The sequence below is a fragment of the Corvus hawaiiensis genome, chromosome 10 (genome assembly GCF_020740725.1).
Source record: "Corvus hawaiiensis isolate bCorHaw1 chromosome 10, bCorHaw1.pri.cur, whole genome shotgun sequence".
Lineage (NCBI taxonomy): Eukaryota > Metazoa > Chordata > Aves > Passeriformes > Corvidae > Corvus > Corvus hawaiiensis.
The window spans coordinates 17,511,632-17,529,400 of record NC_063222.1 but is presented as its reverse complement, the minus strand read 5'-3'; the positions used below and the strand labels follow the sequence as shown (position 1 = coordinate 17,529,400).

General features: G+C 48.9%; 1 protein-coding gene across 3 annotated transcripts in view; it reads right to left on the bottom strand.

Moving 5' to 3' along the window:
• Nucleotides 1-17,245, bottom strand: part of P3H2 (prolyl 3-hydroxylase 2) — a 65,447-nt gene extending 48,202 nt beyond the window's left edge. For all 3 annotated transcript variants that reach the window (XR_007205790.1, XM_048314724.1, XM_048314726.1), the window contains exon 1: nucleotides 16,433-17,245. Coding sequence is in view for 2 of the 3 variants with exons in the window: in XM_048314724.1 (XP_048170681.1) it covers nucleotides 16,433-16,888 (456 nt within the window). In the remaining variant the exon portion in view is untranslated. The remainder of the gene's footprint in view (nucleotides 1-16,432) is intronic.
• Between the last annotated feature and the right edge of the window lie 524 nt (nucleotides 17,246-17,769).

The following is a 17,769-nucleotide window of genomic DNA, read 5'->3' as shown; positions in this document are numbered from 1 at the left end:
CATTTTTTTGTTCTTGGGGAACTGTTCTGATCTATGTTACCAGTAGCAGGAGGAATCAGGCTGGAAGCAACCTGGGTGGGGCTGGGTAGTGAATGTGGGAAGGGGATATGTGTGCTGAGGAGGACTTGTACCATTCTGGGCAGGGCTGAAGTTCCTCTGCCAGGAATACTGTCCCTAAGAGAAGAAGCAATAGAGCAATCTTGTGACTGCTCACACCATGATGCCCTGCTAACCCGATGGTGAATCACTGACTCAATACACAAGGCTCTGGAACAAATTCTAGAGAGAAAGCAGGGAAAAGTCTCACCAGAGCACATCACGAAACTCTGGAGTTATTTAAAGCCCAGAAAATACCAAGAATGGCCCATGAAACAGCAGCTGTTTGGGACTGGTCTGTTATAAGCTACTCTAAAGAAAGCACTGAATATCCTAATTATGTTGAAAATTATACAGGTCAGCTTCCATATTTAGTACAGAGTGGCACAGAGATAGCAAGGGGACAGGACACATTCCTACTTCTTTAGCATGATGCCACCCAGACCCATAAGCAGTCTTGGCCTTCTCCCCTGTTATTTAAACTACAATAAGCCGTGCTCTGCCTTCAAGGAAAAAGGGGGGTGGGGAATGAATCCAGACCTTTGTGGGGAAGGTTTCAGTGAAAAGGCTGGCTGCTTTTCTGTGGTTACTGAGGTAATGAAACTTCAACAGGGGCTTACACAATGTCAGAGTGGAAGAAATTCAAAGCATCTATGAGAAGGGTTTTAAGTTACTCAAAAGCCTTACTGATACGATTTCAGAGCCAGCTACTCTGTTTGGACACCAATGTGCAAGTGAACACGTCTTTCCAAACCACATGCAGCCAGGCTATTCATACTCCCAGTCTTGTCCCAGCCATTCATAAGCAGGAGTGTGAAGCAGCAGGGCAAATCAAATGAATGACTTCATTCCTCCGGGGATATGAGCAAATGTGAACAAAGAAGCAAACAGTTACAAATTCAGGGTGCCACATTTTGCCAAGTTTTCTTCTATTGGGGTACTAAGAAAGATTCAAGGAATACAACTGTTACACTCATTCCTAAAGCTCTGCACCCATGACTGCACACGAGTGTGTATGCACAAGCAAGCTCCAAGATCTCCCAAATTTACAAGCCTCCCTGCCCAGCTCTGTGGAAGATATCACACAGCAGTTTAACACACTAACACTTGTGCAGTTGGATACAAAGATGTATGTCTGGGGTAAAGCAGAGTTTGGGGTACTGCATCCCATGCCAGGGAAGTGTATTCCTTTTGCTAAAGCAAAGGCCAAAAGCTCTTGGAAATCCTCACTTTGTAATAGAAAAGGTGTTTATGGACTGGCTAAGACACCCCCAGTTGCTAACCTGGGACCCAGCAAAACACCAATCAGCTCCATTGTGAATTTTCTTCTGCAGCAATCCATGTCTCTGTAGCTCAGAAAAGACATGTGTCTATGCTTGCTGCTGAAGACCAATGTCCTATTGTAAACATGAAATCTTCTAGTGTGATCTAGGAAAAAAAAATGAAAAATTTTGGACGTGCTTCAGTGATGAGAAAACCCAATGCACACTACCTGAGAATAATCCTGGTTAAACCTCTCTGCCTACCTGGCCTGGAGGATGAGTCCCTCCTGAGGAAGGACCAAATCCCCTGTGAGACAGTGCTGGCTTTTCTGGACACCTGGCACACAGGCTTTAAGCAGTGGAAGCAAAGCTACACGGCCTTCAAAACCTCCAAAAGTGACCAGCTGAGAGACATGAACAGCAGCTGTTTGCTTTGTGCAGGGCCGAGACCCTGTGAGGTACTACCATCAGCTCCCTCTTTCCCAGCCACAGTGACCCTGCCTGGCTGCTTCAGTCCCAGCATGAACTCTTGCTCCAGTTTTCTGCAGGAAGAAGTTCAAATCCAACCTTTTGGCAAGTTCTTCCTTTCCAAACAAACCCATTGCTACTCATCCTCCTCAAACCCTGGTACAGGCAAGTGCCTCTCAATATGACAACATCCCCACGACCTTCTCCTCCAGTTTGGCACAATAGTCTGCCAAACACATTTGATGCTGTGACTCCTTTCCCCTGATCCCTTTGCCATTTCTCTTCCCTGCCCCAATTTGTCTTGCTTATACTTCTCTTTCCACTCTCCCATGAGTGAAAGACAAACCGAAATATGCTCCAGAGCTGAAATTTCAGTTCACCTCGTGGATTTGAAATCAAGCAGAGTATCAACTTTCCAAAACAAATCTCAGTGGATGTTGTAATAATTATTTTTCCAGTAATGATTTTTTTTTCTTGTTTAAAGTAAAGCAATATGAAAAATAGATAGAGTCTTGCTGGGAAGGGAGAGTCCCTCTCAGCAACTCTCCTCAAGCAGCGCAGCTGAGACAGGACGAGCTGTCAGTCCTGCTCAGCCCCATGGCTGATGGGTCTGACTCTCCTTGCAGTAGCTCATGCTGATTGTCAGGTTGCTGGTGAGGTTCGCCAGAAACCAGAAAGAAATAGGGATGTGTGTGGAACAGATTCCCAGGGTAATTTATGGTGAGCTATAGAATGGGATTTATGGCATTGGGCAGTGGTATGACAGAGGGATGGGAGCGGGTTGAGGACATTAGGACATTTAGGACACTTCATCCTCAGCCAGATGTGTCCTGTAAAATGAAAGCTGCTGCCCCTGGACAAGGCAGCTGGCTTTCCACATTCAGTCCAGGTCCCAACCAGAAAATGTTTGTAACTCAGGAACTACTCCAACGAAAACCCTTGAGTCACATTTCTTACAATGATCCTATCAGGCTTTGAAGGCCCAAAACAAGGAGAACCATTATTCTGCAGCCTGGCAATTATTTAGGACTCCCACTCATCTGAAATGCTCAATTTCCCCCAGATCCCATGGATATTATCAGGTTTTGAGGGCCTTTTAAACAGCAGCAGCAGCAGCTCAAGGAAAAGCATCTGGCATAAAACATACTGAATGTATTGAAGTCAGAAAGATCCCTGCAAATGTAGTAAGGAACACCTGAGTGTGAATTTCTACTGTATGGAACACAGACACTGCTCTGGTGCCTGTGAAGGAGCTTTAACAAAGGGTCATGTTGGAAGCTGACCTGCCCTGGACCTGCATGGCTGACATCCATGTCTCCTCTTTCACATGCAGGACAGTTGTGACAGTGAATTGTCACTGCTGTATGACCGCTCTCCTCTGAGGGGACAGTTAGCTCATGTCCTGCTAACAAGCCAGGCAGCACCACTGACTCTGAGCAAACCGCTCCATAATTGGCCTTTTGCAGCACAGGACATCTTTAATTAATCTGCTACTGTTTATGTGTGCTCTTCCTGCTGGAGCTCACTCACAGAGCACGGACACCACGCGGCGCATCTGACATTCCCCAAATACGTGATGTCAGTCGTGTCTTACAATGCCGAGTGCCTGGTGTGTAATTACTGCACATCAAACTCATCCCACAGATGGGCAAATCAGGGCATGGAGTGCTGGGCTAGAGCAAACCCAGCCGTTCCTGCCCTGCCTCACAGACTGTTCCCGGTGTCCGGGTCACACGCTCCCAAATCAAACACAGTTGTGACCATCAGGCGGTTGCTACATCTAAGCCTGAGGTCTGCCAGATCTCATCTGAGCGCTGTGCAGAATGAAAACCCAACAGGCTGGATTCAACACACGTGGTTCAATGCACAGCTGTGCTCTACTAAGTCATCAGGCATCAACCTGAGTCACTAGAACAGTCACTAGAACAGATGTAAGTCCATGGCAAGTATAGGCACTGCTTCAGCTCTTTTTCTTTCTGCACAAGCTGCGTCACACTCCCTTCCATTTGTCCTTACAACCTCCATCTCAGTGCTTTCAAATTAATGGACAGATGCACCCATACCATTACATATTTTACACAGTTTTATTGCTAATACCAGCAGGTCTCAAATCCAGACACCTGTGAGGACTCTGCTAAATCCATCACCAACTTACAGTGCAGTCCATCAGTCAGAGCAGTTGTCCTCAGCATTGACCAAGATCAAAGTGTGCAGCTCAGAAGGCTTCAAACCCTGCTATTTTCAGCAGCCTTTGGTACATATCTCTGTCTGAAATTCTCTAGCACTGACATCCTTCTGCTGTCACCCGTCACTGGTTGGACAAAGTCTCTGATTGCACTCAGCAGCACCCTGGCTCTGAAACAAGAGATAACTGAGTGCTGCTTTTTGGCTCATAATGCTAAGCAAAAGCAGATCTAGTTTTCTGTCCTCAGGACTGCTAAAGCACTAAGTGTAGATAAGAGCAGAGGGCCAAGCTTGTTGGCACATAAAAGGGAGAATACCGCACAGCCAGAATTCTACTGCAGTTTTGCAAAAGGGGAATCTACAAGGATAACCTCCAAAACGCCTGATGATCCTCCAGCCACAGAGGAAACACTATAAAAAGAAAAGCAGATTGTCCCTTCCTTGTCTTCCTGCAATCTTTACTTTTCCAAACCTAGGACTCAAGAGCAAACAGAGCGAAATTAAATATGGTTGAACTCTCAGCTGTCTGGGCTTACCTCTTCTTCCTCAATAGCAGAGAATAAGTTCCAAAGCTGTCATTAAGTGGCTTAAATAAGATGGACAGTAAAGTGATTCATATAATGCACTATTGACTCAGCTGCACCATTGACAAACCGGCACTTAAAAGCACTGATAGCACCACCAGCATTCTGTTTCACTTAGCACAGTAATCCTCATCACTTCCCAAACACAATCCTTCCTAGGCTTGAGTACATTCTTACCCCAATGAAATAATCCCTCACTCAGGGGCTAAGCACTGCTGGCTCTTATACCTGAGCACTCCCTCCCATCTCAGGTGTGCAGCACAGGCAAACACAAGGAGAGTTTTCCTGTTCATCTCCCCAGCTCCATGCACATCTGTGCATGTGAGAAGAGCCTGTGACACACACCTAGAGCATGCAAGAGCTCAACTGGCAATCCTACTTAGCAGGACTTTGTTACTCAGCACAGGCTGGCTGCAATACCAAAGCAACCCCAAAGACAGCACAGAAGATCCCGAAGGACCTGGAGCCCTTTCTGAGCAGGGTTCCACCATCTAGGAGCTGAACTGTAACATCCACCATGTAAAACAGCAGCAAAGGGACAGGAATGTAAACAATAAGCCTGAAACATGCCAACTTTCACTATCTAATACTTCTCAAAAGCGTCATGAAGGACGCTATGGCTTCTACACTGTGCTTTTCAAAATAGCTGAGTGTACTGATAGCGGGCAACTCACTGACAGCTTTAAGTGCTGTAACTTTCAAAGAAAAAGTCCAGATGAATGCTTATTCAGGTCTCTCTACCTGGTTTGGTTTGATTCAAAAAAGAGTAGAGGCTGTAAGTGGTTTATTTAGGAGTCAATAATCTAGCCAGATTCCACAGCAAGGATCCAAGAATATATTTGGAAAACAGAAGCACAGTGGTTAAAGAAATAGTGATTTGGAGTTAAAAACACCACTGTAGGAAGCCTTGTGCTACAGTGCAAAAGTCATTTTCTAGGGACTGTTCTGTTGAACAACCCAAACAGTAATCAGGCTGGAATGAGTCTTCCAAGATGGGAAAATCTCTTTTGTCAAGCTCAGATCTGAGTTTGGCAACATTAAAAGAATCATAGCCTACTCCAGCTCCCAGAGCATCAGCTATCACACGGGAGAGTCCAGCTGCCAAAACTGAAACTGTCCTGCACATCCCAGGCCATCAGGGAGCTACAAGCCTTGTCCTCTACAAAGCAGTGCCTTGCAGAGCTGCCTCCTGCCACAGTGCTCGCTGCAGCCTTCCAGCATCCAGGCCTGAACTGTGCCCGGGCACTGGGGAACAGCCAGGCACTGATGTCCCATGTTGTGCTTTTGTGACACCCAAGTCATTGAGGCTACAGGAATGAGACCTCAACCCAGCACTAAAACACTGGGTGCACATAGGATCTGCCCCTTTATAAGGTGGTGAGTCTGGTCAAGGAATGCTCAGGCCACAGGGAGAAAGATTCAGCCAGTTTGGGTGGCAGAGAGCAAACTCCAGCAGCAGGAAGGGCGGCTGGGAGAGCATATAAAGGTCATGCTGATGGCAGACAGGGGTGCAACAGTTTTGGCTCCCCCATGCAGGCAAAAGTGCTGCATGAAGCCTGTCCGAGCCAGGCTTCAGCTGTAACTCAGCTGGAGACTACAGCCCAGACACGGACATTACCTGGGGAGAGCTCTGGGGGAGCCTGAGGATGTCCTTTGCATCCTCACAACACACAGGACATGCCTGCAGTGAGCTACCACAGTCTTGTAGCCCAGCCTAGGCTGCACAGAAGGGACCTGAAGTTGACAGCTGAGTGGACAAGCTGCTTCCTAAAGTGGCACATTACTGTTTTATTTGCTATTTGCCTGCCTTGTAACAGGATCCAAGCTGAAACCAAGTTTTACTAGCAGCACCCCAGTGAGCCAAGGTAACTGGCTGGAGGAGCCTGTGACTGACCCTGGAGTGACAACTCCAGAGAAGCAGCAGAGCCACCTGGACACCAGGGTGCAACACTTATGTTAAAGAAAATAGAGTAGGACTGCCAATCAAGGAACCACTCACTGCCGAAAGACATTAATATTTAAAGCAAAGGGAGCAGTAGTAACCAGCTTCCCCAGCAGCCCACAATGGGATCTGCAGTTACTGCAGCACCCTGCAGTGCCTACACACGGTGTGCTGAGTGCAACAAGGTTATTAAGAGCACAAGATGCAGAAGCACCACTCACTCAGCAAACCCTGTCCCAACCACCTGCTCTCAGCAGCACAGATCAGGACTCTGCATCACCATGCAATAAAAGTCTCTCCCAAAGCAGCATGACTTCCCTCTACACAAACAGCCTTTCCTCACCCACCTCTGGAGCTCAGTGCATTTCAAATTCTTGCTTAACAGCCTGCAAACACATCCCCAGGATTAGTGCTGCCCACAGGTAAGAAAACTCCTGTCCATTTTCAGCCCCTGCAGCACAGAGACCAGCAGCTCCATAAATAAGAAAAATGGGGATAAGACACAACATATTTTCCTCCCTTTCACTAAAATATTTTGCTTCATCACAGATCCTTTGGATGAGGTTGGCAGCCACAGATGGGGAGTGTTTTCCAGCAGCAGGACAGTGAAACATACCACAAGTCAGTGCTCCTCCTTTCAGACTCTTTCAATGAAACTTTGCCGTTTCTCTTCTGCTTCCAAAGACACAGAGTAACTCAGGTCACAGATGCCCCAGCATATATATAAACCTTAGAACAGGCAGTACCTTGGCAAAAAAACACTTTAAAAGCAGCTTTCCAAGCAAGGGAACCAACAGACTGTGCTTCAGTCCCTGGGCAATCACAGAAACACCTTGGGCAAATATTTTGAAGGATGTTTTCCAAGCTCTTTCTCTCTGTACCACACGGATCTTTCCTGGGAAGGAATACTGCTGGCTCCATCTTCAAAAGGAGTTGCACCCGCAGCCCTGGGCGATGAGCTTCAGCACATCTCCCCACTGCACCCTCCAGAGTCCAGCCCTGACCTCACAGAGCTGTGGGTTTAGGCACTGCCCTACCTGCAATACTTTGAGGCAGGATTTGCCCACTCTTTTTTTTCAGGCAGAAGGCTCTGTGGATTCATGTGCTCCCACCTCTAACTTTGACAGGACACAGCACAGTCTCAGGCTTATCTTTCTGCAGGGACGTGATGTGAGATCAAGGCCACCACTGCAGCTGCTTTGGAAAATCCACGGTGAAAAGCAGCATGTCAGTGTCTAGCAACCATTTTTGTGATTTTTCTGATCTTTTTTATTCAGGTATACTGGTACATTCTAGTGGTGCAGACAGTCCATTTCTGACAGTGTCCCTTCATTTTCTTCTCCTTCACTAATTTTCTGTGACCTCCCAGATGTTCCCATAACCCTTAATAAAATCTTTAGTGCTGTAAATACAGAATTTTCTCCTGCCCATGGCTAACCCACACTTAAAACCTGCTGACTGCTCTGCACCTCTGGTACTGGTGACATTCTCCCGAGCAGCCTGTCTGCAAACTCTGCCTGACCCAAGAACCAGCATTAGGGCAGGGAGCAGGGGACAGTGGCCACTGCCACCAGGCCACCTCTCAATGGCCAGCCAGTCACCTCCATGCTGTGAGGGGACACGTTCCCTGTCACCACAGCACGGTCGGCGTGCTGTCCCACACCCTATCTGCTTCCCACCCCAGCACGAGCACAGACTCAGCCTTTCATCCAATCCTGAAAGAACGTGTTTTTCTCCTCTTTTTTTTTTTTTTTAAGTGAACAAGAAGCTACAAGTGAGTATTTGGCCTTCACAGCTGATGGGCTGCAGCCAAAGCCTGCCATATGTTCCAGCTAATACACGTGGGCTTTGCTTCTCATCCAAGAAAGAAAAAATAAGGACATTTATAAGTTGGGATTCAGCAGGATCATGTGGGAAGGAAGGGGTGGGGAAGCGATGCTATTTTTGTTGCTGTAATTATTTGGTGGCCAAATCCCTGACCCTTGACGTCAGCCCTGGAGGGTCTGTTCAACTGACCAGTTGTCAAGGAAAGGAGAAGGACTGGTTGGGATGTACAGGCTGATGAGGTACAGCTCCTTGCTGCCTGAACCCACCCACAGGCAGACCCCCTGCCTTCATTAGTCATCACCAGCTCATGGCCAAGAAATAAAAATGTCAATACCTTATTGCTGACATGTTGGCTGGAAACAAAAGCATCCAGGGAAGTTCGTGCCCTCCTTCCTGCCATCTGTTACTATTGAAAACTACAGGCCAAGTCCTGATCTCAGCTACCCCAGTGCTAAGGCAGAGAAACTCCATGGCCCTCAGCTGGGTCACTCCGGGTTCACATTGATTTATCCAAACTCAGCCTGGCCTCAGTCCAGACTACACACATGGAAATATGCCCTGTGCAGAGTACAGGGGTTCCTACTCCTTGGGAACAAACCCAATCACAATGACTAATTCATACCACCTCCAAAGGAAAAAACTAAGATAAATAATGCCTCAATTCCTTGCTCTAGACATCCAGCAGTGCTTTGAGCCCAGAATCCTGCTAGCAAGGCTCCAACAGTGCTCAGGAGGTTAGCAGCAAATGGCTCAGCTACTGACACGATGGTTTCTCACCACTGCCCATGCCATCCACGATGAAGTCACCAGTTGTACAAGGAAATGAGAATAATCCTTGTTGAAACCTCAGCCACAACTAGAGAGTACTGGGCATAAGTTTGCTTAGCAGGGCTAAACTGCATTGCTCATTCACATGCAGTTCATCATCAGCTGCCGTTTGTTATTCCTGTGGCCAAGGACAACAAAAGGGCTCCGCAGAAGCCAGAGCAGAGCTCTCGGACGTATGGATGAGATTTAACAGGCAGCACAAAAAGCCACTTAACAAATCCCAGCACACCAAGGCACATGGATGGGGCAGTTCAGCAGCAAGGCTCTGCCAAGGAGCAGCCAGCAGAGGAAGGTGCAAAAACCACGAGAAACTAAGGAGATAAAAGAACAGGGAAGGAACAGATTCCTGGGTCACATCCCAGCAAGGAGTCTGGTTTCTCCTGCACTACTGGCGCCCAGTTTTGTTCCACTTGGGACATTAACCTAGCTCGTGCACTGGGAGACCTTTAGATCAATGTCTCAAAGAATCCACTCAAACCATATGAGTCACACCTGTCTCATCCATCATCCAAGCCACGTCACCAGGGATTGCCAAGAAATAAGGAGGAATCCAGGCTTACCTTATTTTCTCCAAAAGACTGAGAAATATTGCAGACTGGGACCCACGGCAGGTGTATTTTGAAGCCCTGGCACGACTGCATAGCCATGAAGTGAGAAAGAGGAATTTGGCAAGACAAAAAGAGCAGCCCTGGCTATCAAATGGATGATTACTAGGCTGTATGAAATGAGCTCAGTGGGTCTAAGACCAGTATGTGTTTACTGGTTGTGTCCTGATTTGCTGGGCAGAGCTGTCCTAATTTACTACCAGTTGAAATTACGTGGCAAACTGCAAACAACTGAGTTCTGCTTTTGGATTTGCTCTATTAAAAAAAAAACAAAACAAAACCAAACAAACCCAAACACTCAAAAACCAAAACAAAAACAAACCAGCAGAAAATCACTACAACAGGTAGTCTAATTTTTAGTACATCACCAGCCCATAGTCAAGTCCAAAAAGTCAAGACTGAGTCTCCTGTGAAGAGAGTGAGACACCTTCACCACTGAGACGTGCCTGGTCTGCATTTGCTGGCAGCAGAATTGAACCACTGGGTCACCTCCTTCCATCTCTGACAATACTTTCAACTCAAAACATTTTAGAAACATTTCAGAAACATTTCATTTGAAGTGGTCAGCAAGAACAGGAGCAGAGGCAGCTGGGTCAGTGTCCCAGGCTTAGGGCAGGACTAAATATCGTGCTCTAAACCCAGGACACTGACCCAACCATCAAGACTCAGTGTTTTCCATCCCCATAAACTGAGTTTATTTTTGTCCTAAATAATTTTAGCTTTCTGAGCACTAACATTTATCCTCTGCTGAGGAGTAGGAATGCTTTCTCAGAAAATCTAAATAAAGAGACGTTCCAAGAGATTAATTCTGGGATCTGTTTATTTATCCAGTATCTGAGTAATACCAGTTCTCAAGATTGAAGATAAATAAACACCACTAATAGTAAAAATCAAAATAATAATGATTATCTTTTACTATAGGTCTTTGTCTGAGATGTCATAAATCCTGCAAAAACAAGACCAACTGCACAGGCAGGCCTTGCAGGACAGGTGGTGCCTGTGGTAAGAAATAGCTGCTCCCCCAAAGACTTTAAATTAGGAGGTTTTACACATTATTCTGTGTCACTGCCCACGAGATGCTGCAAGTGAAACCATATTTACCCCAAAGGCTGTGGCTCACCCCTGGACAGGGCCCCATTATCTGCTTAGGTCCATGCAGCATTGTGGCATGAAGGAAAACTGAACAAAATGCTCATGGAAAACAGCAGTCCTTGAGTGAAACAAATCAATTCCCTAAGCAACTACGTTGGTGTGAATCCAGAATTACTCCACAATCCCTAGGTGGGTAATCCGGATGTCTGTAAAGGAGACAAAAGTCTCTGGCCCTGTGAAACACACAGAGATGGGCAGCAGTGAGTAGTTACTGGAAGTGGAAAGAATTTGGTGGAGGTGTCTCAACAACCATGCTGAGGGTCGGTACAGGCACTCAGACACCCAAACGTGGCTGGTGGAGAGATCACACAAGCCCTGGCAGAGGGCAGAACAACTGGACTGGAGAGGTTAAAGGCCAAGGTTTACATACACAACTCTCCTCCCTTGGGTCTGGATCCTCTTAAATAGGGAGTTTTCAAAGGCAGAACTGGAGTCGGGCAATTATCTGTATCGCAAGTGTTTCTGAAGTCTGGGCTCCCACTCTGTCCCTTTTGTTGCTCTTCTGTGGTCTTTTATCTAGTGACTATTGTGTCTGTGCTGCATTTCAGACATCTTGGTGGCGTGGGTGGGCAGGACAGCACAGTGTGACCCAAGGACATGTTCCCAGCAGCACCCCCAGCACTGCACCATCTGCTGCAGTGCAGAAGACCCAGCAGTGAAGACAAAAGTGGAAGTTCTTCCCAAACAAGACCTTTTTTTTTAAAAAAAGGAACAGCTTTAAAGAAAAAATAAACAGCCTCTCCTACAACACAGAAAACCTAAACATTATTGTTTTATGCTTGCAACACATGAAGTCATGATGGTAACAGAACTGAAGAACATCTCAGACATGGCAAGGGGGGGACTCAAGACAAAAACAGAATAAGCCAGACATAGTCAGATTCTTGCCCTTTTTGCTCCACCTACAATCTGGCATTACTAAGATAGAAGCAATGTCCAACATGCTGGGGACTTGTTTTATTTATTGTTTTAAACCCAAGCACAGACTAAAAGGCTTTTACTCATCTAGATCCAAGGCTGGTGGTTACAAACTACATATGTATGATTCCTGCCATGCTTCACTGATGTGCAACGGGGCATTCAGGCAACTAGGAAGACAAGACCACTGCAAGTCAGTATTTACAAAGTGGGAGGAAGTGCTCAGCAAAAGCACTCCAATATCCAGAGAAAATTAAAACAGACTATAGCTATCTACCCAGCAAGCAGGCCAGGGAATGCTGTGGCTGGAAACAGGATGACACAAAGGAAAGAGACCTCAAGGAGAGGGTTGGTAAGGTAGAAGAGAAACAAGGCCTGGTTTTGCAATTGAGACAGTGATCAACTTTTCCAGGTTACTTGTTTTTGGACGAAGCTGATTTTCAGGAGTTAGACCGGGGACTGGAAGTAATGCTCTGTCACAGGGCTCATGGCAGACCATCCAGGGCAAGCTCCAACACGGCTCCTGAGTCAGCAGCTCGCAGCAGCAAATGCTGTCACAGTGTACGTTGTGTACATTTCCTCCTCCACTCACTCTCAGAGCTAGAAAAACTCCAAAAAGCAGGGTTAGGAACATCACGGCCTGCAGGCTAGGTTTTTACAGAAAAAAGATGACTAAAGCAGCAAAGCAAGGAGAAGACATGACTAATAAAATATTTAAGAGGGCAAAGAGATCCCACCACACCCACCTGCCAAGCCTAGAGGGTATTTCTTTGACAAAGACCAAGCAGCCAGTACACAGCAGAGACCAGCAGCATTTGGCAAACTGTCCTGCCTGTGGGACATGACAGCAGAAACCCACTGAAGAACCTTTTCACTGTGGGCTGGAGAGCCCAAGACATGCACTGCAAGAGTTAAATCCCATGTTTTCATCTCCTTCTGTTTCCACACCTTCTCAAACCCATCCCACCCTAACTGCCTCAACTAGCTGTACCCAGTGTATTTCCAAATTACCTGAAAATATCAGCTATCCTAGGAAAAGGAGGAGTATTCCTACTTAAATACATATTGAGAAGCTGCAAAGAAGTCTTACAAACACATGTGGACTTGGGCTGCTTGTTCAATGCAATTTGACTCTGTAGAGTCTGCAGTCAACCTCAGGAGCCTGATCCTGAGTCCAAAGCTGACAGAAACCTTCAGCTGAATCCACAAGCTGTCCCATTCCTGCAGTGCACCACAGTCTGCCCTCACATCATGCCAGAGTCACCAGAAACACTCAGATCACGTCTGTGAAATAGAAAAGTGGTCTTCAGAAGACCACTGTTTCTGTTTCAGAAAAGTACAGATAAATTAGGAAATGATTGCTAGGATGATGGGGAAGATCACATCAGAGGCTGATAGAACGTGTTTTTATAGAGGGATAGCACCGGTATTTCACTACACACATCATCACCTCCCTGCCCCTTTACAGTACTCTATGCAGGAATATCTTGAGCATCTGCTCAGAAGCAAGAGCAATGCAGCCCAGTGCAGCTGTTGCTATTGGCCAGTTTTAAAAGTCCCAAAAAAGCAAAAAAAAGAAGCAAAAGAAGTCCAAAACTTCCAATTCTAGCACCACATTTCCACCAGTTCACTGCAGAGTCTTATTTACATCATCACAACTGGGCCAGGCTGTGCTGGTGCTTGCTCTGCAGTGAGAGACCAGAGGCAGTGGCAGACCCCAGCCCGTTCCCAGGGCACCAGAAGGCAGTGGGAGGCCCTTCCTGCTCCCAGGGCATCTGGGTAGCCCTGCTGCTCCCAAAACAGCAGAGGCACACACAGTGCTGGCCAATGTTTGGCTGTGCATCTGTCCAGCAGAACTGAAAGCCTGTGCTTTTCCTACCCCACAGGAGTGTTGCAAGAATTAGTTCATGTATATTCAGCACCGTTTTTCAAAGTGCTGCACAAGAGCCAAACCCTTCAATTTTTTTTCATCTGTTCCTTGCTCTGTCACTCCCTCCTGAAGGGATGTGTTTCTCCCCTCCTGAGAAACAAACAAGCACGAGGTCAGCAAGAGTGGGAGGTGGGAAGAACATTCCAGGCTGCTCCTCTTCTCTCAAACCACAAATGTCACCAAACCCTGCCATCCTTCCAGTCCTCTGTACTACTGCCCAGCATCCTGGCCTCATCTTGCAGCCCGGGGAGGAGCTGGACAGGGTACACAACAGGGTTTTTAACCTCATCTCATTTCCTCTTGGGTTTCAAGGAGAAAACACGAGGGTGAAATGGCCACCCCCAGAACTGTGCAGCCTGTCTGTGCACCCACAGCAAGGCAGGCAGGTTCTGCACAAGCCCCGCTTTGCAGCTCCTCTTTTCAGACAAAATGCTGAGCAGATGCTGCAGCCAAAGTCAACCCAGAGGGTGCGGAGCTGATGCATCCCAACCCTCAGGGAACATGCCAAAGCCTTGGCACTCAGCCTTGGCACTCAGGGGTGGTTCACATCCGAGTGTATGACTTTAGACCTCGTGTTTGGTGCAAGTGCAGGCAAATTCCAAGTGGGGTATTTTCTCCTGTGCACAGACTTGTTGAGCCAGAGCAAAAGGGCAGTCCTGGGAGCAGAACTCAGATACAGGCAGCAGCCAGGTGAGGACGTGGACAAATCACTGCAGGGTGCTCTGTGGGATGAGGTTGGTCAGTGCTGCTTACAAAATCCAAGAGCATCAGAAAGTGTTAAAGAAAAAGGTATTAAAAACACAAGTCTAGTCAAAGAGTACCTTCCCTTGGCTGCAGTGCCCGACACCCGGACAGCCATGCAAATACCAAGAACATCCACGACTCCATCAGAGAGCAGTGAAATCAGTGCTAGCATGAACATAAAATCCTCAGATGTTGCAAAAGCAAATTAAGATGAGTCACACATAAAATAAATTTTAAAAGGCCTGTTTTCAACACATTGCTTTGATAAGCTCAGAATACCATTTTAAATGAGGAAAATAACCTCAGTCTCAGTAGAAGCACACCTACAAGCCCATACCCCAAAATCTTCTGGGTATTAGTAGTCAACCTCAGGAGCCTGAAAATATATCAATTTTACTGAAGTGGGAGACAAACACCCTAATGCTTTGTTTAGAGGAAAGTTTTTCAGTGAGTTTGACATCAGTGAGTCTGGAAAAAGCTTTGAAATCAGGATAAGAAATCACTTAATTTTTTAGCATGACAAATTTTGTGTCACTTCCCACAAATGCTGACACTACATAGAGCATCTTTCATAGTAAGGACCATCAGCTGCACTGGCATTGCACACAAGCCAAATTACAGTTCCAGTTCACTCCCAGGATTTCTTTCAGGAACTCTGTGCACCACATGGCCACTAGAGTTTAAGCCAGTGCAGTTCTAGTCCCTGACTTGTAAAACTGACATTAAGGCAATGACAGAAAAGGAAGCATAGAAAAAGCAATATAGCTATGATTTTCCACTTGGTTTCAGAGTGCTGATGGTTTGCCTCCTTGATGTGTGGCTGTGTAAGCACTGCACCACAGGCACCAGCACTGCCTAGGAAAGATACTTGCTTCTCCACCTGGAAATGGACTTCAGCAGAATCACCTTCCCTGTGCTCCGCTATGCAGGTCTTCACCTATTAAGTTGCCTAAAGCAACTAAAAGGTTATGAATGGGCTCAAGTAAAGCAGAAATCCAGAGGGAGATGTTCCAGAAATGCTTTAAACATTCAGCTTGGCATGAAACAAAACTCCCACAGTTTCTGTCCTTACTAGTCATGAACAGGAAGACTTACTACAGGTAGCTGGCTTGATAGAGCACAAGTCTTGAATGAATAAGAAAAGCACCATTAACTATCATGGTGTGGGTTGGTGGGGGGGTTGTTTGGGGTTTTTTTCTCTGTTTTTTTTTTTTTTTCTTCTTTTTGGAAAGGAAGTTCAAAGAGTAACACCATTTTCTCATGTTTTTTACCAGTTATAAGGCAGAAGTTACTGGGATAAGAGGATGATACTCAGGATGTCAGTGGCTGCTAAATACTGACTGCACAGTGTTACTTTGCAGAAATACTGTGAAGTATTTCACATCACATCAGGATAACGACCATCAGGTCCCTGGAACACAGGTTACATATCCTCCAGCTTCACGTACAGTCCCAGCTCCTGGAACATGGAATCAGTTCAGCTTGTCTGAAAGGGAAACACCTCTGGCGGAGGGCATTGGGGGGGTTACTGCAGGGTTTCTGGGGGCTTTTCTCTGCAAACTGAAGGCAGACAATTTTCAGAATTATACTATGTCACACTAAAACAAAAACATCCTTTCCCCAAAGCAAACAGAAAAGCCACCCAAAACAAACCAGGAAACGCACAGGTAAGCCAAAGCTGGACAGAATCCACGTTGCCATCCAGGATTCTTTTTCTCAAGAACTGGCCATGACCACTGACCACACACACCAGTGAAAATGTTGGGGGGGACCACACCTGGACGGCTGACAGAGATGGCAGAGGGGGCACACTTGGGATATTCGGTACGGAAGCGCGGTAACCCTTTGGAGAGGGCAGCTAGGAGGGCCGGGCCGGGGCGGGCGGTGCCTACCTGGATGTATGCGCGCTGCAGGTAGCTGTAGGGCACCCTGCGCTGGAAGTCGGCGCGCACCTCCTCGGCGGCGCGGTGGCGGGACACGGCCCCCAGGCGCGGCTCCTCGCAGCGCCGCACGCAGTCTGCGCGCCGCAGCACCGAGCCGAAGAAGGGCAGGTCCCCGCCGGCGCCCGGGCCCGGCGCCGCCAGCCGCACCTGCGCTCGGCACAGCCGCCGGCACCGCAGCCGTGCCGCCCGCAGCTCCCGCCGGCTGCGCAGCGCCCGCTCCAGGCACCGCGCCGCGCCCGCGAAGTCCCCGCCGTAGTACGCCTCCACCCCGCTGGCGTACAGCGCATCGAAGGGCTCCAGCGGGCCGCTCTCCGCCGCGCACCCGCCGCCCGCCGCCGGCAGCACCAGCAGCGGCAGCAGCAGCGGCAGCAGCAGGGCCCCCCCGGGCCGGCTCCCGCCTGCCATGCCCGCCGCACCGCCGGGACGCGCCGTGGGCAGCGCGGTCCGGGCGCGCTCGGGGCGATGGGGTTCGGCGGCGGGATGCGGGACGGTGCGGGGCTCCGCGCCGTGCGGTCCGCCCGGCGGGGTCCGCGCGGTGCAACTCGGCGTGGTGCGGTCCGTGCAAGCGGCGCCGTGCAGTGGATCCCGGCGTGGTGGGATGCGGGGCTCCGCGCCGTAGAGTCCGCCCGGCGGGGTGCGGGGATCCGCGCAATGGATCTCGGTGTGATGGGACGCGGGGGTCCGTCAGCGAGAGCGGGGCTCGGTGCAGCGGGCCGGGGCACCGCGGGCTCCGGGAGCCGTGCGCGGGGCTCGGCTGCGGTGGCGGCGGGGCCGCGGCTCCATGCACGCCCGGCCTGTGCCGCCCTCCCGCGCCGCCGGCACCTCTTAAAGGGCCCCGCGCCGCCGGCCCGCCCCGCCCGCGCCGCCGGCCCGGCCCCGGCCCCCCCGCAGCGAGCTGGGGGCGCGGAGGGGGCGCGACAGCAGCCAGGGCTGCTCGGAGCATCCCCGCTACCCTGCGGCCGCAGGGGCTCGTGAGTGACGTCGGGAAATGTAAATCGTCCCGGGGTGATGTCAGCGGCAGCAGCGGCAGCAGCCTTTCCTCCCGCTTCTCCCTGCCGTGCCTCGCACCTCCTCCTGCCGCCCCGCATCCCCGCGCTGGCGTTCTTATTCGAAGGATGCTTGGTTTTGTCTGCCTGCGAGGCTGCTGTTTGGAGCCGGTTTTTGCTGGGTTCTCCACCCCCCTCGCCCTTCTTACCCCGGCAGCCTCCTGCCTTCGGGAATTCTGCAAATAAATAATCTGGGATGGGCACAGTGAGTGGCTGGCGAAGCTTTCTCAGCTCCCAGCT